The 27,594-nt window shown below is 40.6% G+C and overlaps 1 protein-coding gene across 5 annotated transcripts in view; it reads left to right on the forward strand.

The window, feature by feature from the left end:
* triob (trio Rho guanine nucleotide exchange factor b) overlaps positions 1-27,594 on the forward strand; it is a 274,443-nt gene that overhangs the window by 162,948 nt on the left and 83,901 nt on the right. For 4 of the 5 annotated variants that reach the window (XM_049480847.1, XM_049480843.1, XM_049480845.1 and 1 more), the window contains 9 exons: positions 15,854-15,973; positions 17,023-17,214; positions 17,884-18,033; positions 19,010-19,124; positions 19,260-19,375; positions 24,288-24,410; positions 25,954-26,148; positions 26,426-26,541; positions 26,756-26,822. In XM_049480847.1, coding sequence (XP_049336804.1) covers positions 15,854-15,973; positions 17,023-17,214; positions 17,884-18,033; positions 19,010-19,124; positions 19,260-19,375; positions 24,288-24,410; positions 25,954-26,148; positions 26,426-26,541; positions 26,756-26,822 — 1,194 coding nt within the window. The remainder of the gene's footprint in view (positions 1-15,853; positions 15,974-17,022; positions 17,215-17,883; positions 18,034-19,009; positions 19,125-19,259; positions 19,376-24,287; positions 24,411-25,953; positions 26,149-26,425; positions 26,542-26,755; positions 26,823-27,594) is intronic. The other variant, XM_049480844.1, reaches the window with a different exon arrangement.

The raw sequence follows: 27,594 nt of genomic DNA on the forward strand, positions 1-27,594 counted from the left end.
AGTCACAAAGACCATTAAAAACTTCATGGTGAAACTGGCCCTCATCAGGACTGGTTTAGGAAAGGAAGACCAAGAGTTACCGGCCTTAAAAAACACAACTTAACAGCTAAACCCCAGATAAGAGCCACCCAAATGCTTCTTCACAGAGTATTTTTAAGTGTGTTTAACACTTTTAAGTTACTACATGATTCATTATGTGTTCCTTAATAGTCTGAATGACTTTAGTATTCATTTACAGTGTAGGGGAAAAAAACAGGATTAAATGAGAAGGTGTTTCCAAACGTTTGATTGGTACTGTATAATACAGAGTATTAGAACCTAATGTGCTCCCTTGCTGACACAAAGTAAAGTTTTATTGCTAAGCCTGCATGCCAGAACCTGTGTAGAACCTTTTCTGCAGAGGTCATATTGACATTAGTATTATAGTATTAGAGTGCTGATTGCAGAGGGGTGAATGCTAGTGGGATGTGCATTATTGCAAGGATGAATGGATATTTTGGCCTTTGGAATCCATTAGTTGTAGGTACAGCTTTTGAGAAGATGACTGCACTTCTTTCATTGATACTGTGCAGCATTATGTTGATATTGTGCAGCAGCATGTTCATCAGAAGAAATTTTATTTTATTTTATTTTTTTAAACTGTACCCGATGGACTAGGAAGCTGCTTCATGGAACATTAAACTAATGAAGGCCTTCTTAATGTCAATAGAGTCAGTAGAATGTCAAAAGTCAGGACATCAAGTCATTGTCCTACAGTTTCTCCTCAATGTTTTGTCAGTAATTGTTTGTTTGAAGGTCTCATTCCAACATTGTTTATTCATTTTAAAATTTCGCCTCTGATTGGTTGTTTTTTTACAACATGTGTAATGCTCTACTAAGTGCAGTTCAGCCACTCACCTAGTCTTAGAGTCTCTGTAAAAGGCCAAATCCACCGGAGATCCTATTTAAACCTATGTAAACACACAGAGGAGGGTAGTCCAGGTCCAGAAAGTAAAAATCCACCCCAGGGTGTAAACAGAACTGTTTTGAAAATACACACCTACCTAAGTCAATTGTACGTCTCTGGTGGTGTTCCATAGACAAATTCTATCCATTTGTTCCCTTAGCTCTGAATTACTGGGCAAAGCATATAATACTGATGTGTTATTTGCACAAGTAACACAGGAACAAACTGCCATGTTGTTCCTAGTGCTGTTAACTTCTATCAGGTGAGACGGTGTTGCTGTCTGGCACCAGCTCTGTCTGTGGGCGGTCGGGAGCCAAGGTGGGCGAGGCCATGAATACTAACTCACAGCTAGTTGACATAGACACGGTGCTTTTCTTCATCGACTTGTTTTTCGGAATATTTTCTTTTACTAGTTACTGCAGACAATGGTTGAGAAGGTTGAGAAAAAGTTGAGAAAAAGTTTTATATGCAACATGAATATAGTACAACTCTGCCGGCCTATAATATTTCACAAACAACAAGAAAAAAAACATTTTTGCGGAAGGAGACCTTTAAGGACAACATCATTCTTCAGTATTCGCTTCTTTCCTCTCTTGCAGTGGCAGACAGGAGGTCTCTTTCTCACACATTCACATTTATTCACCTTACGTATTAAATGCACACTCCTCTGAGTGTTGCCATTACAAATACCAGTGTGTGAAGCTAGTGGGTGCAGACAAATATGTAATACATAGACAGACATGCACCTCATGCACATAAATTCACGTGTCGCAATACTGATGTCATGTGAACTGTGTGTGCTACAACTTTGGGCAGAGATCCAACACACACACACACCCCGTAACTTATTGGCCCCATATAATGGGAAAATGTATTTTATTTGTTTTTTTGTTTTTTTAATTGAAGCTGATAAAAACAGCCCACAGTTTATCAGTTTAAAACTGCAGATCTCCGGTGTTTCAGCTTCTGAGGGCTTTTGAATGAGGCACAATAAAGCATGTCCAATCAAATCAGACATCAGTATTAAAAACATGGCACAGTAGCACCAGTAATCGTAGCGAAGGTTGGAAAATATAATATAATATGAAAATATGAATTATAGTATGTGGCTGTTTTTCAGTGGGCCTTCAGTTTAAATAAAAAGCTAAAGAAATATGTGGGTTTATGGGCCTTTAAAACACTCAACTCACCAGGTAAACCCACAAACACATGCACACACTATCAAAGCCCCATACTAATCCACAGCAGAGGCTCTTTTAAGGATTTATCTTTGAACATAAAAGGCAGGTTTTAGCCACAGATGCTGCTGGTGCTGTCTATACCGGCTGTGAAGAGCATGCAGCATTCAATAGCAATCATCCTCTAAATCTGCCTTAACATTGATGTACCGTACTTTGAACAGCAGATTTTTGATCTGATTACATTGCACTGTGAGGTGGTCCTTGTGCTTGTTTGCGTGCTGAGAATAAATGTTTTTAATGTACAAAAAGTCAGTTTAACTTCAATTATATATTGCTGTGCATATAATTAAGCAATAATACGCGAGAGGAGTACTATAATGTGTAATATTGGCACTGCTACTTTCGTAGATAATATTGCACGCTGTAGCACAAACCTTGAGTGTATTATTGGGATTATACCACAGTTCCATTATCACTGTTTTTTAAAAAAAATTTATTCAAAGAAAACGAAAAATATGATCTGTTTATTCTGGTTATAAAACTCCAAAAGTTAAAATAGTTCCATAGCTGCTCTGCTTGAGCTGCACTGTAAGCTCTGCATTGTTGCTAGGTTAGTGTGGGTGCCTCTATTTTTGTCTATTTCAGTCAAAATTGTGTAAATCTAAGCTTACTGTAAATCTGTAAATAAACGTAAGAGCTTTACTCACCCAAATAAATAGTTTTCAGGAGAGAAATCTGTGTAGATTAAAGTCCAGTGCTCGTTTGACTTAAAAAAAAAAGAAAAAAAAAAAAGTTTTTTTTTTTTTTTTAAGCATTCAAGTTTTGTTTACTTCAGCCACCTTACATTCAGCCTAAAATACCCTATATTACCTGGAAAATATGTAAAATTAAGCTTTTATTTTAATAATAACAATTCTTATCCTAATATTAGTGGCTGATAATGTATGTAATAATGCAGATTTTCGAATCGCTGGGCTTATTTATTTGTGGGGTCTGCGCCAGCTATTGGAGACATGGTGTTTATTCACTGTCCCTATCCAGTGGTGTATAATAACATCGCATTTGGTTTGTATTTGGTTTGTAAACTCTGCATCGTTGCTAGGTTACCTGTATGTGATGGAGTAATACATGGAGAGCTTCGGTTACAGTGCATTACTGGATGATAATGTCACTCATAAAACTCCTCTCAGCCAATCACATTGCAGGGTCGGAACTAACTGTGGTGTAATACATCATATTAAAGCAGCCTATATGTAATGTTTCTTGGTAAATTAATAATATTTCTAAAACTTACAGTGTTACGTTTGGTAATGGCATCTTATTCTTTATTCAGATTAGTTTTACCTTAAAAGCTGCCACTATGTTCACTCAGTCACACTAGTTCCACCTTCAATCTTACTCTGTATTCAGACAGTCATACTAGTTCTACCTTAAAAGCTGCCACAATGTTCATGAAGGGACGCTAGTTCCACCTTAAAAGCTGCCACTATATTCACTCAGTCACATTAGTTCCACCTTCAATCTTAACCTTTATTTATGAAGTCACGCTAGTTCCACCTTAAAAGTAAGCACTATACTCACTCAGTCACGCTAGTTCCACCTTAAAAGTAAGCACTATATTCACTCAGTCACGCTAGTTCCACCTTAAAAGTAAGCACTATATTCACTCAGTCATGCTAGTTCCACCTTAAAAGCTGCCACTATTTTCACTCAGTCACACTAGTTCCACCTTCAATCTTTCTCTGTATTCAGACAGTCACACTAGTTCTACCTTAAAAGCTGCCACAAAGTTCATGAAGGGACGCTAGTTCCACCTTAAAAGCTGCCACTATATTCACTCAGTCACACTAGTTCCACCTTCAATCTTAACCTTTATTTATGAAGTCACGCTAGTTCCACCTTAAAAGTAAGCACTATATTCACTCAGTCACGCTAGGTCCACCTTAAAAGCAGCCACTATATTCACTCAGTCACACTAGTTCCACCTTCAATCTTATCCTTTATTCATGAAGTCACGCTAGTTCCACCTTAAAAGTAAGCACTATATTCACTCAGTCACACTAGTTCCACCTTAAAAGTAAGCACTATGTTCACTCAGTCACACTAGTTCCACCTTCAATCTTACTCTGTATTCAGACAGTCACACTAGTTCTACCTTAAAAGCTGCCACAATGTTCATGAAGGGACGCTAGTTCCACCTTAAAAGCTGCCACTATATTCCCTCAGTCACACTAGTTCCACCTTCAATCTTATCCTTTATTCATGAAGTCACGCTAGTTCCACCTTAAAAGTAAGCACTATACTCACTCAGTCACGCTAGTTCCACCTTAAAAGCAGCCACTACATTCACTCAGTCACACTAGTTCCACCTTAAAAGCTGCCACTATATGAATGAAATCACACTGATTTATTTTAAAAAGCAGTTTTGGAAACTATTTGAGTCCCATAATTTCTGTACTACACATTTTTATACTTTTTATTAATATCGTGAAAGAGGGCACCTTAATCATACCATAACTTTAGCTAACAGCGGTGTGTACAGATCCAAATTCCAATCAGCTTTCTCAGCTCAGACATATCTGGTTTATGGAAATTGTACTGCAGACATGATATTATAATGAGCTTATAGCTACAGTTAGCATCATAAAGAAAACAGATGTTTGAATCATAATATTTTCCTTTAATTGCGTCAGATCAGATCTTACTGCTCTTAACACTAATTCCAGCCCAGTGGAGATCAGCCACTCTGCTATCTGCAGTTATGCAACACAGGTGACAGTAAGAGACAGTAATAATGAGGGACTGGTGGGAATTACTCTGCTGACTCACGGCGGGGGAACGTAGACTAAAAAGACGCAGCTGAATATCAGACAGTCTGAGACTGTGCTACAGCTGAGCTGCAGTGAAATATTTAACATTTAATGCGGGATTACAGCACAGCCAGGCTGGTTCAGTCAATGTAATTGTATTAGTTATTGGATTAGTTCATTAATAAGATGAAGGGATTTTTTTTTTCAGAAATCCATTATCCATTATTTAACTATACACAGAAATAAAATAAAATATTAGTAGAAGTAAATTAGAATAGAAAAAGGAAGTCAATAATAACTAGATTGCAGTTCCTGCAGAAACTGCGAGTGTGATTGCAGTGCTGGCTGGTATCTGCTAAGGTGTTGCTAAGGTGTTGCTATGGTATCCGGGGTGGTTGCTAAGATGTTGCTAGGTGGTTGCTAAGCTGTTGCTAGGCGGTTGCTAAGGTGTTGCTATGGTATCTGGGGTGGTTGCTAAGGTGTTGCTAGGTGGTTACTAGGTGGTTGCGAAGGTGTTGCTAGGTGGTTGCTAAGGTGTTGCTAGGCGGTTGCTAAGGTGTTGCTATGGTATTTGGGGTGGTTGCTAAGGTGTTGCTAGGTGGTTGCTAGGTGGTTGCTAGGTGGTTGCTAAGGTGTTGCTAGGCGGTTGCTAAGGTGTTGCTATGGTATCCGGGGTGGTTGCTAAGGTGTTGCTAGGTGGTTGCTAGGTGGTTGCTAGGGTGTTGCTAGGCGGTTGCTAAGGTGTTGCTATGGTATCCGGGGTGGTTGCTAAGGTGTTGCTAGGTGGTTGCTAGGTGGTTGCTAGGGTGTTGCTAGGCGGTTGCTAAGGTGTTGCTATGGTATCCGGGGTGGTTGCTAAGTTGTTGCTAGTTGGTTGCTAGGTGGTTGCTAAGGTGTTGCTAGGCGGTTGCTAAGGTGTTGCTATGGTATCCGGGGTGGTTGCTAAGGTGTTGCTAGGTGGTTGCTAGGTGGTTGCTAAGGTGTTGCTAGGCGGTTGCTAAGGTGTTGCTATGGTATCCGGGGTGGTTGCTAGGGTGTTGCTAGGTGGTTGCTAGGTGGTTGCTAAGGTGTTGCTAGGCGGTTGCTAAGGTGTTGCTATGGTATCCGGGGTGGTTGCTAAGGTGTTGCTAGGTGGTTGCTAGGTGGTTGCTAGGGTGTTGCTACGCGGTTGCTAAGGTGTTGCTATGGTATCCGGGGTGGTTGCTAAGGTGTTGCTAGGTGGTTGCTAGGTGGTTGCTAGGGTGTTGCTAGGTGGTTGCTAAGGTGTTGCTATGGTATTTGGGGTGGTTGCTAAGGTGTTGCTAGGTGGTTGCTAGGTGGTTGCTAGGTGGTTGCTAAGGTGTTGCTAGGCGGTTGCTAAGGTGTTGCTATGGTATCCGGGGTGGTTGCTAAGGTGTTGCTAGGTGGTTGCTAGGTGGTTGCTAAGGTGTTGCTAGGTGGTTGCTAAGGTGTTGCTATGGTATCTGGGGTGGTTGCTAAGGTGTTGCTAGGTGGTTGCTAGGATGTTGCTAGGTGGTTGCTAGGTGGTTGCTAAGGTGTTGCTAGGCGGTTGCTAAGGTGTTGCTATGGTATCCGGGGTGGTTGCTAAGGTGTTGCTAGGTGGTTGCTAGGTGGTTGCTAGGGTGTTGCTAGGCGGTTGCTAAGGTGTTGCTATGGTATCCGGGGTGGTTGCTAAGGTGTTGCTAGGTGGTTGCTAAGGTGTTGCTAGGCGGTTGCTAAGGTATCCGGGGTGGTTGCTAAGGTGTTGCTAGGTGGTTGCTAGGCAGTTGCTAAGGTGTTGCTATGGTATCCGGGGTGGTTGCTAAGGTGTTGCTAAGTGGTTGCTATGCGGTTGCTAAGGTGTTGCTAGGCGGTTGCTAAGGTGTTGCTATGGTATCCGGGGAGGTTGCTAAGGTGTTGCTAGGTGGTTGCTAGGTGGTTGCTAAGGTGTTGTTAGGCGGTTGCTAAGGTGTTGCTATGGTATCTGTGGTGGTTGCTATGGTGTTTCTAGGTGGTTGCTAGGTGATTTATATGCATAAATTAGATTAAATGGTGTTTGCACGTTGCTACGCAACGTGCAAATACATCAATCAGCTATGCACGCTAGGTTGCTCTGGCCGTTCGGGGGTGTCCAAACTTTTGACCCGTGGCTCCAGTACACACAGTACTGGGGGGCCGGGGTGTCCAAACTTTTGACCCATGGCTCCATTACACACAGTACTGGGGGGCCGGGGTGTCCAAACTTTTGACCCGTGGCTCCATTACACACAGTACTGGGGCTCTGGGGTGTCCAAACTTTTGACCCGTGGCTCCATTACACACAGTACTGGGGGGCTGGGGTGTCCAAACTTTTGACCCGTGGCTCCATTACACACAGTACTGGGGGGCTGGGGTGTCCAAACTTTTGACCCGTGGCTCCATTACACACAGTACTGGGGCTCTGGGGTGTCCAAACTTTTGACCCGTGGCTCCATTACACACAGTACTGGGGGGCCGGGGTGTCCAAACTTTTGACCTAATGCTGTTTTATCCCATAGCTGCTCCATTACACACAGTACTGGAGTTCTAGCTACCTGTCCTTCGATCTAGCTGCCGTCCTCCGATTGGCCCCATTCATTCCAATGGGGCCACTTCGTATGACATTCGTACGAAATCCGTACGTCGTAACTTTTCGTAACGCATATTTTCGGAAAGAGCTCAATAAGTTCTACAGGTCCTCAATTGGTTTCATCTTCGTATTTCAAAAATTGCGACGTCCACGGGCGTGCAAAGTTCTGCCCATTCATTGTCAATGGCCAAAAAAACGCGTACTTACGAAGTTTTTACGAAAAACGTAAGTCCGATCGGAAAGCTGTATACAAGCCCACCATTCCCGATATGGACGCACGTTTTCTCTTTTGAACGAAGTCGATATTTCGAAAACTGCGGTGGTTGTAGGTGGTTGCTAAGGTGTTGCTATGGTATCCGGGGTGGTTGCTAAGGTGTTGCTAGGTGGTTGCTAGGTGGTTGCTAGGCGGTTGCTAAGGTGTTGCTATGGTATCCGGGGTGGTTGCTAAGGTGTTGCTAGGTGGTTGCTAGGTGGTTGCTAAGGTGTTGCTAGGCGGTTGCTAAGGTGTTGCTATGGTATTTGGGGTGGTTGCTAAGGTGTTGCTAGGTGGTTGCTAGGTGGTTGCTAAGGTGTTGCTAGGCGGTTGCTAAGGTGTTGCTATGGTATCCGGGGTGGTTGCTAAGGTGTTGCTAGGTGGTTGCTAGGTGGTTGCTAAGGTGTTGCTAGGCGGTTGCTAAGGTGTTGCTATGGTATTTTGGGTGGTTGCTAAGGTGTTGCTAGGTGGTTGCTAGGTGGTTGCTAGGGTGTTGCTAGGCGGTTGCTAAGGTGTTGCTATGGTATTTTGGGTGGTTGCTAAGGTGTTGCTAGGTGGTTGCTAGGTGGTTGCTAGGGTGTTGCTAGGCGGTTGCTAAGGTGTTGCTATGGTATCCGGGGTGGTTGCTAAGGTGTTGCTAGGTGGTTGCTAGGGTGTTGCTAGGGTGTTGCTATGGTATCCGGGGTGGTTGCTAAGGTGTTGCTAGGTGGTTGCTAGGTGGTTGCTAGGGTGTTGCTAGGCGGTTGCTAAGGTGTTGCTATGGTATCCGGGGTGGTTGCTAAGGTGTTGCTAGTTGGTTGCTAGGCGGTTGCTAGGGTGTTGCTAGGCGGTTGCTAAGGTGTTGCTATGGTATCCGGGGTGGTTGCTAAGGTGTTGCTAGGTGGTTGCTAGGTGGTTGCTAGGGTGTTGCTAGGCGGTTGCTAAGGTGTTGCTATGGTATCCGGGGTGGTTGCTAAGGTGTTGCTAGGTGGTTGCTAGGTGGTTGCTAAGGTGTTGCTAGGCGGTTGCTAAGGTGTTGCTATGGTATCCGGGGTGGTTGCTAAGGTGTTGCTAGGTGGTTGCTAGGGTGTTGCTAGGGTGTTGCTATGGTATCCGGGGTGGTTGCTAAGGTGTTGCTAGGTGGTTGCTAGGTGGTTGCTAGGTGGTTGCTAGGGTGTTGCTAGGCGGTTGCTAAGGTGTTGCTATGGTATCCGGGGTGGTTGCTAAGGTGTTGCTATTTGGTTGCTAGGCGGTTGCTAGGGTGTTGCTAGGCGGTTGCTAAGGTGTTGCTATGGTATCCGGGGTGGTTGCTAAGGTGTTGCTAGGTGGTTGCTAGGTGGTTGCTAAGGTGTTGCTAGGCGGTTGCTAAGGTGTTGCTATGGTATCCGGGGTGGTTGCTAAGGTGTTGCTAGGTGGTTGCTAGGTGGTTGCTAGGTGATGTATATGCATAAATTAGATTAAATGGTGTTTGCACGTTGCTACGCAACGTGCAAATACATCAATCAGCTATGCACGCTAGGTTGCTCTGGTCGTTCGGGGGTGTCCAAACTTTTGACCCGTGGCTCCATTACACACAGTACTGGGGGGCCGGGGTGTCCAAACTTTTGACCCATGGCTCCATTACACACAGTACTGGGGGGCCGGGGTGTCCAAACTTTTGACCTAATGCTGTTTTATCCCATAGCTGCTCCATACACTCACAGTACTGGAGTTCTAGCTACCTGTCCTTCGATCTAGCTGCCGTCCTCCGATTGGCCCCATTCATTCCTATGGGGCCACTTCGTACGACATTCGTACGAAATCCGTACGTCGTAACTTTTCGTAACGCATATTTTCGGAAAGAGCTCAATAAGTTCTACAGGTCCTCAATTGGTTTCATCTTCGTATTTCAAAAATTGCGACGTCCACGGGCGTGCAAAGTTCTGCCCATTCATTTTCAATGGGCAAAAAAACGCGTACTTACGAAGTTTTTACGAAAAACGTAAGTCCGATCGGAAAGCTGTATACAAGCCCACCATTCCCGATATGGACGCACGTTTTCTCTTTTGAACGAAGTCGATATTTCGAAAACTGCGGCACTAGTTAACCGGACAAAAAACAGGTGGAACTAGATTGCAGTTCCGGCAGAAACTGCGAGTGTGATTGCAGTGCTGGCTGGTATCTGCTAAGGTGTTGCTAGGTGGTTGCTAAGGTGTTGCTAGGCGGTTGCTAAGGTGTTGCTATGGTATCCGGGGTGGTTGCTAAGGTGTTGCTAGGTGGTTGCTAGGTGGTTGCTAGGGTGTTGCTAGGCGGTTGCTAAGGTGTTGCTATGGTATCTTGGGTGGTTGCTAAGGTGTTGCTAGGTGGTTGCTAGGGTGTTGCTAGGCGGTTGCTAAGGTGTTGCTATGGTATCCGGGGTGGTTGCTAAGGTGTTGCTAGGTGGTTGCTAGGCGGTTGCTATGGTGTTGCTAGGCGGTTGCTAAGGTGTTGCTATGGTATCCGGGGTGGTTGCTAAGGTGTTGCTAGGTGGTTGCTAGGTGGTTGCTAAGGTGTTGCTAGGCGGTTGCTAAGGTGTTGCTATGGTATCCGGGGTGGTTGCTAAGGTGTTGCTAGGTGGTTGCTAGGTGGTTGCTAAGGTGTTGCTAGGCGGTTGCTAAGGTGTTGCTATGGTATCCGGGGTGGTTGCTAAGGTGTTGCTAGGTGGTTGCTAGGTGGTTGCTAGGGTGTTGCTAGGCGGTTGCTAAGGTGTTGCTATGGTATCTTGGGTGGTTGCTAAGGTGTTGCTAGGTGGTTGCTAGGGTGTTGCTAGGCGGTTGCTAAGGTGTTGCTATGGTATCCTGGGTGGTTGCTAAGGTGTTGCTAGGTGGTTGCTAGGTGGTTGCTAGGGTGTTGCTAGGCGGTTGCTAAGGTGTTGCTATGGTATCCGGGGTGGTTGCTAAGGTGTTGCTAGGTGGTTGCTAGGTGGTTGCTAGGTTGTTGCTAGGCGGTTGCTAAGGTGTTGTAATGGTATCCGGGGTGGTTGCTAAGGTGTTGCTAGGTGGTTGCTAAGGTGTTGCTAGGCGGTTGCTAAGGTGTTGCTATGGTATCCGGGGTGGTTGCTAAGGTGTTGCTAGGTGTTTGCTAGGTTGTCTCTAAGGTGTTGCTAGGCGGTTGCTAAGGTGTTGCTATGGTATCCGGGGTGGTTGCTAAGGTGTTGCTAAGTGGTTGCTAGGTGGTTGCTAAGGTGTTGCTAGGCGGTTGCTAAGGTGTTGCTATGGTATCCAGGGTGGTTGCTAAGGTGTTGCTAGGTGGTTGCTAGGTTGTTGCTAGGCAGTTGCTAAGGTGTTGCTATGGTATCCGGGGTGGTTGCTAAGGTGTTGCTAGGTGGTTGCTAGGTGGTTGCTAGGGTGTTGCTAGGCGGTTGCTAAGGTGTTGCTATGGTATCCAGGGTGGTTGCTAAGGTGTTGCTAGGTGGTTGCTAGGTTGTTGCTAGGGTGTTGCTAGGCGGTTGCTAAGGTGTTGCTATGGTATCCGGGGTGGTTGCTAAGGTGTTGCTAAGGTGTTGCTAGGTGGTTGCTAGGTGGTTGCTAAGGTGTTGCTAGGTGGTTGCTAGGTGGTTGCTAAGGTGTTGCTAGGCGGTTGCTAAGGTGTTGCTATGGTATCCGGGGTGGTTGCTAAGGTGTTGCTAGGTGGTTGCTAGGTGGTTGCTAGGGTGTTGCTAGGCAGTTGCTAAGGTGTTGCTATGGTATCCGGGGTGGTTGCTAAGGTGTTGCTAGGGGGTTGCTAGGGTGTTGCTAGGCGGTTGCTAAGGTGTTGCTATGGTATCTGGGGTGGTTGCTAAGGTGTTGCTAGGTGGTTGCTAGGCGGTTGCTAAGGTGTTGCTATGGTATCCGGGGTGGTTGCTAAGGTGTTGCTAAGTGGTTGCTATGCGGTTGCTAAGGTGTTGCTAGGCGGTTGCTAAGGTGTTGCTATGGTATCCGGGGAGGTTGCTAAGGTGTTGCTAGGTGGTTGCTAGGTGGTTGCTAAGGTGTTGCTAGGCGGTTGCTAAGGTGTTGCTATGGTATCTGTGGTGGTTGCTATGGTGTTTCTAGGTGGTTGCTAGGTGATTTATATGCATAAATTAGATTAAATGGTGTTTGCACGTTGCTACGCAACGTGCAAATACATCAATCAGCTATGCACGCTAGGTTGCTCTGGCCGTTCGGGGGTGTCCAAACTTTTGACCCGTGGCTCCATTACACACAGTACTGGGGGGCCGGGGTGTCCAAACTTTTGACCCATGGCTCCATTACACACAGTACTGGGGGGGGCCAGGGTGTCCAAACTTTTGACCTAACGCTGATTAATCCCATAGCTGCTCCATTACACACAGTACTGGAGTTCTAGCTACCTGTCCTTCGATCTAGCTGCCGTCCTCCGATTGGCCCCATTCATTCCAATGGGGCCACTTCGTACGACATTCGTACGAAATCCGTACGTCGTAACTTTTCGTAACGCATATTTTCGGAAAGAGCTCAATAAGTTCTACAGGTCCTCAATTGGTTTCATCTTCGTATTTCAAAAATTGCGACGTCCACGGGCGTGCAAAGTTCTGCCCATTCATTTTCAATGGGCAAAAAAACGCGTACTTACGAAGTTTTTACGAAAAACGTAAGTCCGATCGGAAAGCTGTATACAAGCCCACCATTCCCGATATGGACGCACGTTTTCTCTTTTGAACGAAGTCGATATTTCGAAAACTGCGGCACTAGTTAACCGGACAAAAAACAGGTGGAATAATAATAATAATAAGAAGAAGAAGAATAAGACTTAAGAAGAACAATACTGTGATTGCATTACTGCAATCACACTAATAATAATAATAAGAAGAATAAGACTTAAGAAGAACAATACTGTGATTGCATTACTGCAATCACACTAATTACAAATAATTAGTACTGTCAGCTAGGGGTGGGCAATATTATATCGTATACAATATATCATGACACAGAAATATCGTGATATTAAAAATCCATATCGTGATAATAGAGATGTTCTGTCTTAAAAGTAGTCTATTATTTACTGTGAAGCTTTAGGTGTATTTATTGTATAATTGTTTTAGTTTGCAGTTTATATGCATGCACTAAATATTCTGCAATATTATTTGCTGCATTATATTATTTTATGCTATATTATTTATTTTGCCACATTATGATTATACTGTTATACTATTATACTATATTCCTGAAATGAATGAATTATTTTTCTGTTTTCCTATATCGGCAAGTATATCGTTAATGCAAAAATACCCTGAAATATCGTGATATTATTTTAGAGCCATATCGCCCACCCCTACTGTCAGCATTACTGCATGGGATTAAACAAAAACAATCAATTGTTACAATTTTTATGCAAATTAATATACATACACACATACAACCATTTGACATGATTTTTCTTCTATCTGGATTAATCCATTTATTTATTTGTTAAAAAGCTAAAGTTAATGCAAAACACACAGTGTTTGAGCTGCTGGAGCTGTTCTACACTAGCATTCATTTCTTCCATTAAAGCTTCTGTTTTCAATCTTCCTCATATTTGATGGTAAAGCTACACATTATTTTTTTCCTCAGCACAATAAAATATTCATTTATTAATTTACAAAGCATCAAAGCTACAGATATAATAATAAAGTCTGTCAGACCCCACATTACAAAACTATTCAAATATTTAATCTCATCATTGATTCATTAATTTACATTTACAAATATTCATTATTAAATGCTTTAGTCTTGAAGGTCTCATTCCATCGTTTTTTCATTCATTTTAAAAAGTCTAGTTGTGGTTTCTAGTATGAATGAATGCCATGTAAGCTGTTTTTTTTTTGTGAAAAAAAAAAAAAAGAAGTGCCCCAGTGATCCGTTTTAACGATGCTTTAGTCTGGTGGAGGAGTGGGCAGGGAAAAACGATAGGATTTTGGCTCCTGCTCATGAATATTCATACATGCAAACACATCGCATCTGATTGGCTAACAGCTCTGCGACACCAGCGAGAGAGACAACAGTTAGAAATGTTTTAAAATAAAGACATTTTTACATGAATAACAGTCTTTGCAATGTCATGTATTGCTTTACAACAAGTGTAATGCTCTGCTAAGTGCAGTTCAGCCGCTGACCTAGTCTTAGAGTCTCTGTAAAACACAAAATTCACCGGAGATCCTATTTAAACCAATAGTTACTTACACATAAAGGTGGGTAGTCCAGGTCCATAAATTGAGATGTAGGTAGGTGTATGTTTAAAACAATTCTGTTTACACTAGTTAAAAGTAAAAATCCACCCCTGGAGAAGAAGTAAAAATTATTTTTAAGCAATTGACCCCACTACAAAATACTGTTGTAATGAATTAGATATTTTGTAATCAGTTTAAACCACCAATAATAATTAGCTTTGCCTTTTTTTCTGCACTGAGTCAAGGATGGAAGTGACTCTAAGGAGGGCATTTTAGCTGCATCCAGTGAATATGGGTAAAGCTGTGATGCCGCCTGGCCGATAGAAAAACTGGAGCAATCCTGCAGCATCAAATTGAGAGAGGAAAATAGGGCAGGAGGGCCAGCCAGCCACTAATCTTATTTGGCTGTGCCATTTATTTATTTCTTTATTCCTATATTTATTTCATTTTCTGCACTGCAGTGGTAGGTCAGACATGTCTAGAGGATAGAGGGTAGTTTTAAAAGACCTATATTGTAGAAAACCTTTTAAATGATGAAAGAGTGAGATGTTTGTTGGTAAGATTAAAGCTGCAAAATGTACCAAGAACTTCCCACCCCATATATATGTTTAGACACTGACACCCAGTGGAGTTAAAATAGCACTTATATAGCATCTGTCCTCAAAGCTAAATGTGCTACTTAAGCTTTTATCTGGATGGGATTAGTTTCTCAGGTTCCTGGGGTAATTTTCTCTTTTATGGGGGGTCCTCTGTGATTTTATTTCCGTCCGGAATGACCATGTATGTGTTTTTCTCAGACGTCCTCTTTAAAAAATTACAGGCTTAATTATCTGCTGTTTTTTACTGAACTCTGTGGTCCTCCGGTAATTTTAGTCCCGTCCGGATTCACATCTCTGAGTTTCATCACCTTGCAATATTTATTTTATATTACTAGCCATGCATCTTGGTTACACTCTGGCTGCACGTTTCCACGGAGATCCACGTAAACACAACAGGAAATGGAGTAGAAATAGAGGAGCTACTAAACGCGATGTCATGTGACCAAGAAAGCCTAAAAACTCACTGGTCCTCCTGTTTTTTAATTTTTTTTATTGCAGTCCGGATGCAAGAGTTTTATTACTGAGTAGAAGTGTAAAATATTTTTACAGACATCCCCCTGAAAAACGAATCCCGTACTGATTTTTAGTGGCTTTCAAGTGGAGTTCATATGGTAATAGAAGCGGTCCTGATTGTGTGTGTGTGTGTGTGTGTGTGGGCAACTTTTAAATCCAGAGTACAATTTAATGAGTGTTCTCATGTGTGATTTATGTGTGTGTGTGTGTAAGTTTGAGTGCTCACATTGTTTTCCTCTCTGTCAGAGGCAGTATGTCAGAGCTGAAGCAGGTGTGTGCATGTGGTGAGTCAGAGTGTGTGAGGAGACGGTGTGTGTAATACAAACTTCACTTCAATTACTCACTTTGTTACTGTTTTTACTATAAGTGAATGAACTACTGAGCTCTGACTTTCCTCTTCTGAAGTCTCCACTGTTCCACCAGCTGCTCGCGTTCAGTAAAACTGAGCCGGATCCTCTTTTAGAGGCTTTACGCGTAACATAAGTACGTAAAGACGCGTGACGTGGCCAGAAGAACTCCTGTGAAAAGCGACCCGACACCTCAGTTTTTAGAATGAATATATTAGGCTTAGCAGGGAGGGTGGTTTCAGCACACTGGTACCCTTAAACACAATATTTTATCCATATTCTTCTCGAAAGCAGAAGAAATGCTTCTGCTTTCAATTTAGAAATGAAATAATATGACTGCTACTTTAATAAAGATCCTTTTAAACCATTAAACCAAGCAAAAACTATCAATGGGTTTCTAAATTCTTTAAATTCAACTGTCATGTTTGTCTTTTTGCATTTATGTAACACGGATATTGTGTGTGTTTTCCAGGTGCTGGGATGGATTAGAAACGGAGAGTCCATGCTGAATGCTGGTCTGATCACGGCCAGTTCACTGCAGGAGGCTGAACAGCTTCAGAGAGAGCACGAGCAGTTCCAGCATGCCATTGAGGTAACCCTCACACACTTCCTCTATCTCTCTCACACACACACAAACACACAGTCTCACTGATAGGACTGTCTATTCTGCAGACACTTATACTAGGGCTGTCAGCTTTAAAGCATTAATGTAATTAACTTGGAATCAGTAGCACGTTATTTTTCATTTTTAACGCAAATTAATTACACAATGAAGTTTGACCCCAAGTTCAGCCATAATTTGCCCTGTCCCCGTCCAATGACTGACTGAAACAGATTGTGGTGCAAGCAGTGCGCTGCCACAAGTCCTTTTAGAAGACCACCAACATGTTGCTGCTTCGCTGTGTCATGTGGTGGGCCACTGAGCAGTCATGAAACCCTTTGAGGGTGGCAGCAAGCAAAGGAACTTTGTGGCCGCGTAGATCCCGCTTACATGGGCTGCTTTAGAATGATGGATTTAAGTTGTTTGCATCTGTAATTCTGACATTTAGAAAGGAATTATATGTGGCCCAATCCCATTTTTAATTTGTAAGCCCTACCTATTGTTTTGAGTTTTTGAGTGTAATAGTGAAGATGGATGGATGGATGGATGGATGGATGGATGGATGGATGGATGGATGGATGGATGGAAAATGCATAGATTTGTTGGTTTCTTTTCGTCGCTTTTGACGCCATATTGACAGGGATTTCTCATATGCCTCTGTTTTGAATGTGCCTCTGAAAAGTCTAATTTTGAAGGGCCATATAGCCCAAACACTTCCCATTACCACACCAGCCTAACAAGAATCGGGAGAGCCTACGTGCTAAGTGGTAGTGCCAAAGGGTGAAATAGGATTGGGCCTGTGTATTCCTGAAATAAAATAAACCTGCAAATTCATTTATAAGCTGAATCAAACATCCCTGAAGTGGGAAAAACACCAACATCTACTCAACAACACCTCCTAGAATAGAAATCCCCTGTCCTGCTGCAATGACATAAACCCTTCTTCTTTCTTCTTTACTTTCTCTTTCTCTTTCCATTTCCCATTCTCCATCCTCTTCCTCTCTCTCTCTCTTCCTCTCCCTATCTTCCTCTCTCCGTAGAAGACTCATCAGAGTGCTCTGCAAGTGCAGCAGAAAGCCGAGGCTCTGCTGCAGGCCAACCATTACGACATGGATATGATCCGGGACTGTGCAGAGAAGGTGGCGTCTCACTGGCAGCAGCTCATGCTGAAGATGGAGGACAGGCTCAAGCTGGTCAATGCCTCAGTGGCCTTCTACAAGACCTCAGAACAGGTCAGTGATTACAGCATATTTATATATAACAGCGTCTCATGGTCAGCTATATCCTTCATGATATATAGTATAGATGATATATCTCTGGACAAAATTAAGAGACCACTTCAGTTTCTGCGTCAGTTTCTCTGATTTTGCTATTTATAAGTATATATTTAAGTAAAATGAACATTGTTGATTTATTCTGTAAATTACGGACAACATTTCTCTCAAACTCCAATTAAAAATATTCATTTAGAGCATTTATTTGCAGAAAATGAGAAATGGCTGAAATAACAAAAAAGTATGCAGAGAAGACAAGTTCATATTCAGAAATCAATATTTGGTGGAATAACCCTGTTTTTTAATCACAGTTTTCATGCATCTTCGCATGTTCTCCTCCACCAGTCTTACACACTGCTTTTGGATAACTTTATGCCACTCCTGGTGCAAACATTCAAGGGATCATCCATCTTCTTCTTGATTATATTCCAGAGGTTTTTAATTTGGTAAAATCATGGAAACTCATCATCATTGTGATCAAGTGGTCTCTTATTTTTTTCTAGAGCTGTACAAATAGAGGACAGAGGTCAAGTGGTGTTTAACAGTACAGGAGCAGCATGTGTTAGGGAGAGGGATTGTACACCAGCAGCGTATCCAGAGTTAAACGTGTCTGTGTGTGTGCTGCAGGTGTGCAGTGTGTTGGAGAGTTTGGAGCAGGAGTATAAGAGAGAAGAGGACTGGTGTGGAGGCACCGATAAACTCGGACCCAACTCAGAGACTGACCACGTCACTCCAATGGTCAGCAAACACCTGGAACAGAAGGAGGCCTTTCTGAAGGTACTGCAGAACACACCTACAGGTCTTATTGTACATATTATAGCCAGTGGACACACACACAGTTCACAGGATGTCTCTTACTACTTACCGTATTTTTTGCATTATAAGGCACACTTCAATTCTTTAATTTTCCTTAAAATTGTCAGTGCGCCTTATAATCTGGTGCGGTTAATAGTCCGGTGCGCTTTATGTATCAATTTTACCAGTCAGGTTGTAAGGAGCAGTAAAGCCACTTTGCTTAAGTGTAGCGTTATACAGGAGTTTCAGTGAAGTTTCTCCAGCGCTGAGGCTGGAGCAGTATTAACGTTGGCCGCTAACTGCAGCGCTAGCTCTTTCACTGCATAGAGGTGAGTAGATCGAACTGTAGTCTGCGTGTTTACCATGTGAAAACAAGCTATGTTGGATGAACCACTAGCTGATAGCACCCTGGCTTACCAGAATACTCAGGATTCCTCGGTGTAGCTCTGTCTGGTGGCGTTTTCTAGCACTAAGCGCTGCTAACTGTGGCTAGTGCTGCTGCAAACTGCGCTGCTGCAAACTGCCCTAAAATACTGGAAATCTAAGCTTACTGTAAGTAAATGGAAGTGTTTTTTTGGTTTACTTAGGCGCCCCCAGCGGCAAGACCTTCTGAATTAAAAGGGAAACATGGCCACACCCCTGTTCTTTACTATTGTTGCATAAAATGCGCCTTATTATCTGTTTATTAATAGTTTTATAGTACGTAAAATACAGTATATTATTGTGTCACCAAGTCCTATAAATGAAGTTACCCTGATCTCACAGTTGTAACCATAGAGGCTATAAAAATACCTGTGTAAATACAGCAAACGAAACTAATCCTTTTGTAAGAGCGGTGAATAGATAATCTGAGTTTTATTGTTGATGTCGGAATTAATAATGAGTAACTACACAGTTATTATAGAACTGTTATTAGGGTTCTGGAATTCTGATTCTCTTCTTGATTCTCTTCCTCCAGGCGTGCACTTTAGCCCGCCGCAATGCTGACGTCTTCCTGAAGTACCTGCACAGGAACAGTGTGAACATGCCAGGCATGCTGGCCCAGATCAAAGCTCCTGAACAGCAAGTCAAGAGTAAGATCATCCACGACACAAACCGACTGCATTCAATTATAGTAGCACTAATATTTTTATTATTCTTCTGAGTGTCTCTGAATGTGTGTGTATGTACTGATCTCTGTGTGTGTGTGTGTGTGTGTGTGTGTGTAGATATCCTGAACGAGCTGCTGCAGAGGGAGAACAGAGTCCTGCATTTCTGGACCCTGAGGAAGAGGAGGCTGGACCAGTGCCAGCAGTATGTTGTGTTTGAACGCAGCGCTAAACAGGTCAGTAACAGTATGTGCTATACACTCATACCCATACTGTGCAGTGTACAGTATTATGGACCATTCCTGTTTTAACCTCAATCTTAGGCTCTTTATATATATGCTGTTTAATTCTAATGTTAATTACAAATGTAAAACAAAAACATGAATAGGTCACAAGGTACCACTTTAAAATAAGACTACCTTTATAAATTGTTTATACATGGTTTACAATTTGTTTATTAATGGTTACTAATTAGGTTGTGAATGCCTAAAAATCATTAATAATCAGTTAAAACACATATGTAAAAAGGGGAACAATGACCTTGTGTTGTTTGCCAAATAGTGAACACACAGCCATCTATATTGTTGCCTTTGTATGTGTTATAACTGATTATTAATGATTTTTAAGGCATTTACAACCTAATTAGTAACTGTTAATTAAACAAATTGTAAACCATGTATAAACCCTTTATAAAGGTAGTCTTATTTTAAAGTGGTACCGGTCACAATTATAGCCAATTATATATCTCAATTTAGCTAAATGAATACAACACAAATAATTGTGCTATTTTTTAGCACACGGGATTAACGAACCCCCGTGTTAATGACCTTATTAAAAAAAAATAACATAAAAAAGAGACCACGTAAAATAATGATTTTCCTTGATTTTACCAAATTGAAAACCTCTGGAATATAATCAAAAGGAAGATAAATGATCACAAGCCGTCAAACCAAGCTGAACAGCCTGATTTTTTTTGTGCACCAGGAGTTGCATAAAGTTATCCAAAAGCAGTGTGTACGACTGGTGGAGGAGAACATTATGCCAAGATTTATGACAACTGTAATTTAAAACCAGGGTTTGCAGGGTTGCGTTATTTGAGGTCTGAAAGCTCTGCACCTTTTTCTTTTTTTTTCAGCCATTTTTTTCAGTCATTTTCTGCAAATAAATGCTCTAAATGACAATATTTTAATTTGGAATTTGGGAGAAATGTTGTTTGCAGTTTATAGAATAAAACAACAATGTTCATTTTACTTAAACAAATACCTATAAATAGAAAAATCAGATAAACTGATTTAAAAAATGTGGTCCCTTCATTTTTTTCCAGAGCTGTATATCTTATCATCCCTTCCTGTTCTAGAAATATTATGTTTAATTGGTTCCTCCCAGTTCTCCTAAATATACATTAAGTACCATATGGGGTGGAACCCAACAATAGAATCTGTTACATCATCATAGCGTTCAGCTTCATCTCTGCTTATATACAGTGTTCTGGTTCATGTTTTAAGAGGTAGGCTGTGTTCATTTGTGTTTGGTTTGAAGCTGATTCAGGCCACAGGGATTATTTCAGTCTTCCGGCAGTGTGGAGGCATGTCAGCTTGAGCATGCAGTGGTTTAGAGACTGCTATAATAGAGTCTTTCAGGGTCTGACCATGCTCATGCTATATTATAATTTATTATATTATATTATATTATAGTATAGTATAGTATAGTATAGTATAGTGTGTGTGTTTTGCCTTTATGAAGATATAAAAGATTTGTCTGTGGTCAAACTGCAAAGCTTTTAAGTCAGCGGTTTACCGTCATCCACATGTACAGAAAGATCTATTTTACATTTCCATTACAGGAGTTTTTGCCAGCTTTACCGTCTGAGAAAATTAAGAGCGTCATTCACAACTATCACAAAATACTGTAAAGCTGTAGTTGATGTTAGAGGGGGCAATACACGGTATTACTATTACTAAGAATAGGAATATGTGAACTTTTAATCAGGGTCATTTGGTTGTTATTATAATTTAAAAAGAGAAAAAAACATTTATTGTTGTTTGACAATGAGGGGCTTCACCCAACCACTAACCATGAGTGGGGAAAAAAAGTTTTTCTGTTATCTTTCATAGTTTCTAATATATATATATATATATATATATATATATATATATATATATATATATATATATATATATATATATATATGTAAACTATTAAGTACAACTGTATGTTTGATGGTGACTAGCCTATTTCTTTTTTTCTTACTTCTTCTTCTTTTTTTTTTTTTCTAATTTTTCCCATTTTCTCCCCAATTTACACGGCCAGTTACCCAAGCCACTCATTAGGACTCCACCTATCACTAGTGATGCCCCAACACACCAGGAGGGCGAACACTAGCACATGCTTCCTCCGATACATGTGAAGTCAGCCACCGCTTCTTTTCGAGCTGCTGCTGATGCAGCATTGCCGAGTAGCATCACAGCGCACTTGGAGGAAAGCGCAGCGACTCGGTTCTGATACATCAGCTCACAGATGCCCTGTGCTGCAGACATCACCCTTTAGTGATGTGGGGAGAGAGCGCCATCTACCCACCCGGAGGGAGCAGGGCCAATTTTTGCGCCGGCAGCTTGATGGCAAAGTTGCATGAGCAGGGGGGTCGAACCTGCGACCTCCCACTCATAGTAGCAGCGCTTTAGACTTCTGGACAACTCGGCGCCCGACTAGCCCATTTCTCAATATGCACAATTTACAGACACCCTCTAAAAAATGTATCAATTGTCAGTATCCGACATCTAAACTTTTTTTGACCAGGTATTATTTATTTGGATGGTGTTTAATTTGTATTACTTTAGTAACAGATATGCTGTGTGGATGTGTGTGGTTTTGTTCACAAGTAGAGGGTTGGTCCACCACTTATACCACTTAAATATAAAGTTAAGAGCTGCTCCAATCCCAGATAACTTTTCAGGTTCAGAAAGTTTCTCAGAAGCGTGTTTGTAAATGTAGTGAATAGTGAGTGTGTTCAGTAAGAATGTAAGTGTGTAGGGAGTGTGTAGATGCAGTAGGAGCTGCACTGTGGAGAATACTGAGCATGAGAATCATCTCCTCACAGCTGCAATTACTGAGCCTGTTCTTAAAGCCTGTGTAATTACAGTGGAGGGGCTCGCTGCACTCTGCCTGTTTATGTGGTTAAAGCTTCAGTCTGGTTACTTTACTTCATAACAAATCCTCAGGACCTGGCCTCAAGTGACCTCTTCCTTACTGTCAGCTTAAGCCTGTGGAGGACCAAAACAGCCAATAGTATAAATAAATAAATAAAACGTATATAAATCACTCAATAAAAGTAATATGTTGATTAAAACGGTAAAGAATAGTTATAATTAATATAAAAATAAATACATATACATAAAAATAAATATCTTCATAAATTGTTATTTATGGGTTTCCTTATTAACATTGTTTAATTTTTCTTTTGACTCATTAATTAATTAATTTATTTACATAACTATTTATTTCTGCATTCATTAATTTCCCAATTTATTTATTTCTGCATTTATTTATTGCCTGATGTGTTTATTTCTGCATTCATTTATTTCCCAATTTTTTTAATTTCTTTTTTTCCTTGTTCTTATATGATAATGAAGGGGCTGTCCAGCAATGATGTCACAGTGTCTTAACATTCCTATTGGTTGATCGATGTCAGATACTCTAGATCGATTGTACATGTCTTGCTTCTTTGGCGGTTACTGTGGTAACGTGGAAAGTTTTTTTAATAAAGATCACTTAGATTGTATGTGAAAAAGACGCCCTTCATTATCATATAAGGACAAGGAAAAATAGAAATAAATAAACTGGGAAAAAAATGAATGCAGAAAAAAATCAATCGGAAAATAAATGAATGCAGAAATAAATAGTTCTATAAATAAATAAACGAATGAATCAAACAACAATGTTAATAAAACAACCATAAATAACAAACTAAGATATTTATTTTTATGTATATTTTATATTAGTTATAATTATTCTTTACTATTTTAATAACCATATTACTTTCATTGAGTAATTTACTTACATTTTTATTTATTTATTTATTTTTGGTCCTCCATAAAAGCCTTGTGTCCTGTGTGTGAATGTAAAGCTATGGAAGTGTTTAGGCTGAGAGACTGAAGAGCTCTAGCTCCCTCTTGTGGACATGAAAGGGCACCTCACCACACACAGTTGCACACACATACACAGTAATATGTAGTATATAAAGTGAAGAGAAGTGCATTATATCTTTTTAAGTCTGATTCACTTGTTTTGTGACCTACACTCATTTATGTATTGTTTTCTTTTCATCCTTTTTTACTCCTATGGTTTTTGGAATGCCTTCCCAAATGTTAAAAGTAGTTTTGATCACTACATACAGCTCCAGAAAAAAATGAGACCACTTAAAAACGATGAGTTGCTTTGATTTTACCAAATTGAAAACCTCTGGAATATAATCCAGAGGAAGATGTATGATAACAAGCCATCAAATCAAGCTGAACTGCTTGAATTTTTGCACCAGGAGTGGCATAAAGTTATCCAAAAGCAGCGTGTAAGACTGGTGGAGGAGAATATGCCAAGATGCATGAAAACTGTGATTAAAAACCAGGGTTTTTCCACCAAATATTGATTTCTGAACTTTTTTTTTCATATAAATGCTCTAAATGACAATATTTTGTTATCTGTAGTTTATAGAATAAAACAACAATGATCATTTTACTCAAAGATATACCTATAAATAACAAAATCAGAGAAACTGATTCAGAAACTGAAGTGCTCTTTTAATTTTTCAAGAGTTGTAGTTGTGTGTGTTACGTGTATGTATACTATATGGAAAAAAGTATTGGAACACCTGCCAACACCCTTTTTTATATCAAGGGTATTAAAATAAATAGTTAATTAATAATTTGTGTGCATTCGGCAATAAAAGCATTAGTGGGCAAAAAAGATGGTTGGCTGATCATCACCCCACTCCATCCTCATCACTCTAACTCATCTCAGAAGTACTGGATACAGGAGCTACAGGGTCTAGACACACTCAGTCAGCAGTGGCTGCTTAAAGTAGCTTAATGCTACTTTAAAAGGGGTGTCCACAAACATTATAATGAATAATGCTGTTATTATGCTGCTGTGCAGGCTCTGGAGTGGATCCACGACACTGGAGAGTTTTACCTGTCTACACACACCTCCACTGGCTCCAGTATCCACCACACACAGGAACTGCTGAAAGAGCACGAGGAGTTCCAGATCACAGCCAAGGTGTGTGTGTGTGTGTGTGTACTAATGCATAGCATAGTATGTTTTTTTTTTTTTTTTTTTTTAATATTTGTATGTTTTAATTTCCAAAGAGTATTAGATGTTTATTGTGGAAAAGACAATGTGCCATATCTTAACAATAAAACTGTTTATTAGACAGTGTAGTGCCCTGCTAAAGCTAGCACACAAACTTGTGATTGTGCCAGTGGTCAAATCTCAAAATTATAAACTAAATTTGTATTAAAACTAAGTTTTAAGTAATATTTTGTATTTATTATCTTAGTTTAGGTGTTTTCATTAGACTGCTGATTTTAAGCTGTATGGGTTACTTCTTAAATAATGATGATAACTGTTGGCATTCAAGGATGCTTATGCATGTGGGGCCTAATATATTTAAAGTGAAAGTGATTTTGGCTTGTCTGTGCCTATAGACAGTTCTAGTCACAATCAGTACCATCCACTGCACTCTCCATTGTTGGTGATAATGTCTTCTAGGGTTGTCACATTACCAGAATTTTGACTTTGATACTGATACAAACACTAGCATCACGAATCTCGTTACCAAAACGATACTTAAAAGTAAACATAAAGTTATTTCTGCCAGTCATACTGCTGTATCAGATTTCTAAACCCAGATTTCTCAACTATAAACAGTAAATCTGTGTTTGACTTAAAAAAAAAAAAAAGTTCCTTATAGTGTCTCTTAAAATGTGCCTTATAATCCGGTGTACCTTATGTATGAAAATAGACCAGAAAATAATCGTTCTTTGATAGTGTGCCTTAATAATTCAGTATGCCTTATAGTGCGAAAAATATGGTAAATAATTCCATAGCAAATACTCCTGCATTTGAGTCTCATTGTGCACCAGAATGTACCAGAGAGCAAAACAAAATAAAGGGTTTGGTTTCTGACCTTGGCACCTTTTTCATTACAGTAGATTTCCTCTCATCTTGTTTAGAGTTTTTTTTTTTTTTTTTTTTTTTTTTTTTTTTTTTTTACTTTTTTTTTAATATATATCTTGATTAAAAAAAACAAAAAAAAAAACATATGTTACTAGAGCTGGGCGATATAACCCAAAAAAAATCTTTGATTAACACTGTGAGAGAGAAAAAAGTGAGTAAAAAAACTCTCTAAATATGTTAGAAATTAAACAAATGAACAACTTCTGTTGCTTTTTAAATAGGCAGTCACATCTCAAAATAACTTTAAAACTCAGAGAAAATCGATTTTAATAAAAACACATTGTCCTTAAGTGTAAATTTGAATTAATCGATAAAATCGATTAATCGCCCAGCTCTACATGTTAAATATCACTGAATGCTCTGCAAGGTTTGCTGCTTTGATAAGCAGGTTGTATTAAACTATTAATCTGTTGTACTCTATGGAATTATAATTTGACAAAGATTTGGCAGAGATGTTCGTGTGTCAGTCTGAACTGTATGGTATAATTTTCGTTACTGGGAAAATCACAGTGTGTCTCCATCCCTCTCTCTCCCTCTCTCTCTTTCTCTCTCACTCACTCTTTCTTTTAATGCCCTTTTTCAGCAAACCAAAGAGCGGGTGAAGCTGCTGATCCAGTTGGCGGATGGTTTTTGCGAGAAGGGCCACGCCCATGCCTGCGAGATCAAGAAATGGGTCGCCTCGGTGGACAAGCGGTACCGGGACTTTTCACTCCGCATGGACAAATACCGCTCCTGCCTGGAGAAAGCACTGGGCATATCGTCCGATACCAACAAGGTGGTGAGTGGGTGACGGTTGGGGCGTGTGTGTGTGTGTGTGTGTGTTGTATGAAGATGTAAAGATGCTGTGTGTATGAGAATGAGGTGCTGGAGTACAGGCCTACAGGCCTTTTAATGGGTTATTTAATGGGTTACTGATGCAGCATATGAATGAGACCTTATAGTGCATTATAACCAAGGACAGGAACAAGATAAGCGACAGTTCAGACAGATAAAGTCTGCGGTGGTTTCCTGTTTGTCTGCTAAATTAGTTCTTATTGTACCGTGTTTTTTCTCAGAGCAAAGATCTGCAGCTGGACATCATCCCGGCCAGCGCCCCCGGCGCAGAGGTCAAACTCCGAGACGCCAACCATGAGCTCAATGAAGAGAAACGCAAGTCAGCCCGCAGAAAAGAGTACGTCCACTCTCCACTCCCCCACCATCATACACACACAGACCAATAACAGCAGTCCTGAAATAGATGCGCTACTGTATCCGTATACATGGACACGTATAATTTCCCCCTTTTTTTTTTTGTATTTCCTGGCAGATCTGGCCGCACAGATCCAGCTGTTGTGAAGTGCTGTTTATAGACACTGACCGAATGCCTGCTGCTGTTTTCTTTATAGGTTCATAATGGCTGAGCTGATTCAGACTGAAAAGGCCTATGTGAGAGACCTGCGCGAGTGTATGGATGTGAGTATGGCCAAAGTGCACTCACACTGGTGTCCCACTATTTCTTCTAATATAGCTTAGCGTCAGACATATTCACTGACTTAGATTAGAACTTCTTCACTTTCTCAGCTAGATTAGTTTTTTTTTTTTTTTTTTTTTTTTTTTTCTTTACTTCTTTACTTTTTAGCTTGGTTTGTTTAGATCTACCCTTTTTAGCTTGGTTTATTTAAAACTTCTTTACTTTTTAGCTTAGTTTGTTTAGAACTTCTTTACTTTTTAGCTTAGTTTGTTTAGAACTTCTTTACTTTTTAGCTTGGTTTATTTAAAACTTCTTTACTTTTTAGCCTGGTTTGTTTAGATCTTCCCTTTTAAGCTTGGTTTGTTTAGAACTTCTTTACTTTTTAGCTTAGTTTGTTTAGAACTTCTTTACTTTTTAGCTTAGTTTGTTTAGAACTTCTTTACTTTTTAGCTTGGTTTATTTAAAACTTCTTTACTTTTTAGCCTGGTTTGTTTAGATCTTCCCTTTTAAGCTTGGTTTGTTTAGAACTTCTTTACTTTTTAGCTTAGTTTGTTTAGATCTTCCCTTTTTAGCTTGGTTTATTTAAAACTTCTTTACTTTTTAGCTTAGTTTGTTTAGAACTTCTTTACTTTTTAGCTTGGTTTATTTAAAACTTCTTTACTTTTTAGCCTGGTTTGTTTAGATCTTCACTTTTAAGCTTGGTTTGTTTAGAACTTCTTTACTTTTTAGCTTGTTTTTTTTTTAGAACTTCTTCACTTTTAAGCTTGGTTTGTT

Source organism: Astyanax mexicanus, chromosome 6 (assembly GCF_023375975.1).
Source record: "Astyanax mexicanus isolate ESR-SI-001 chromosome 6, AstMex3_surface, whole genome shotgun sequence".
Taxonomy (NCBI): Eukaryota; Metazoa; Chordata; class Actinopteri; order Characiformes; family Acestrorhamphidae; genus Astyanax; species Astyanax mexicanus.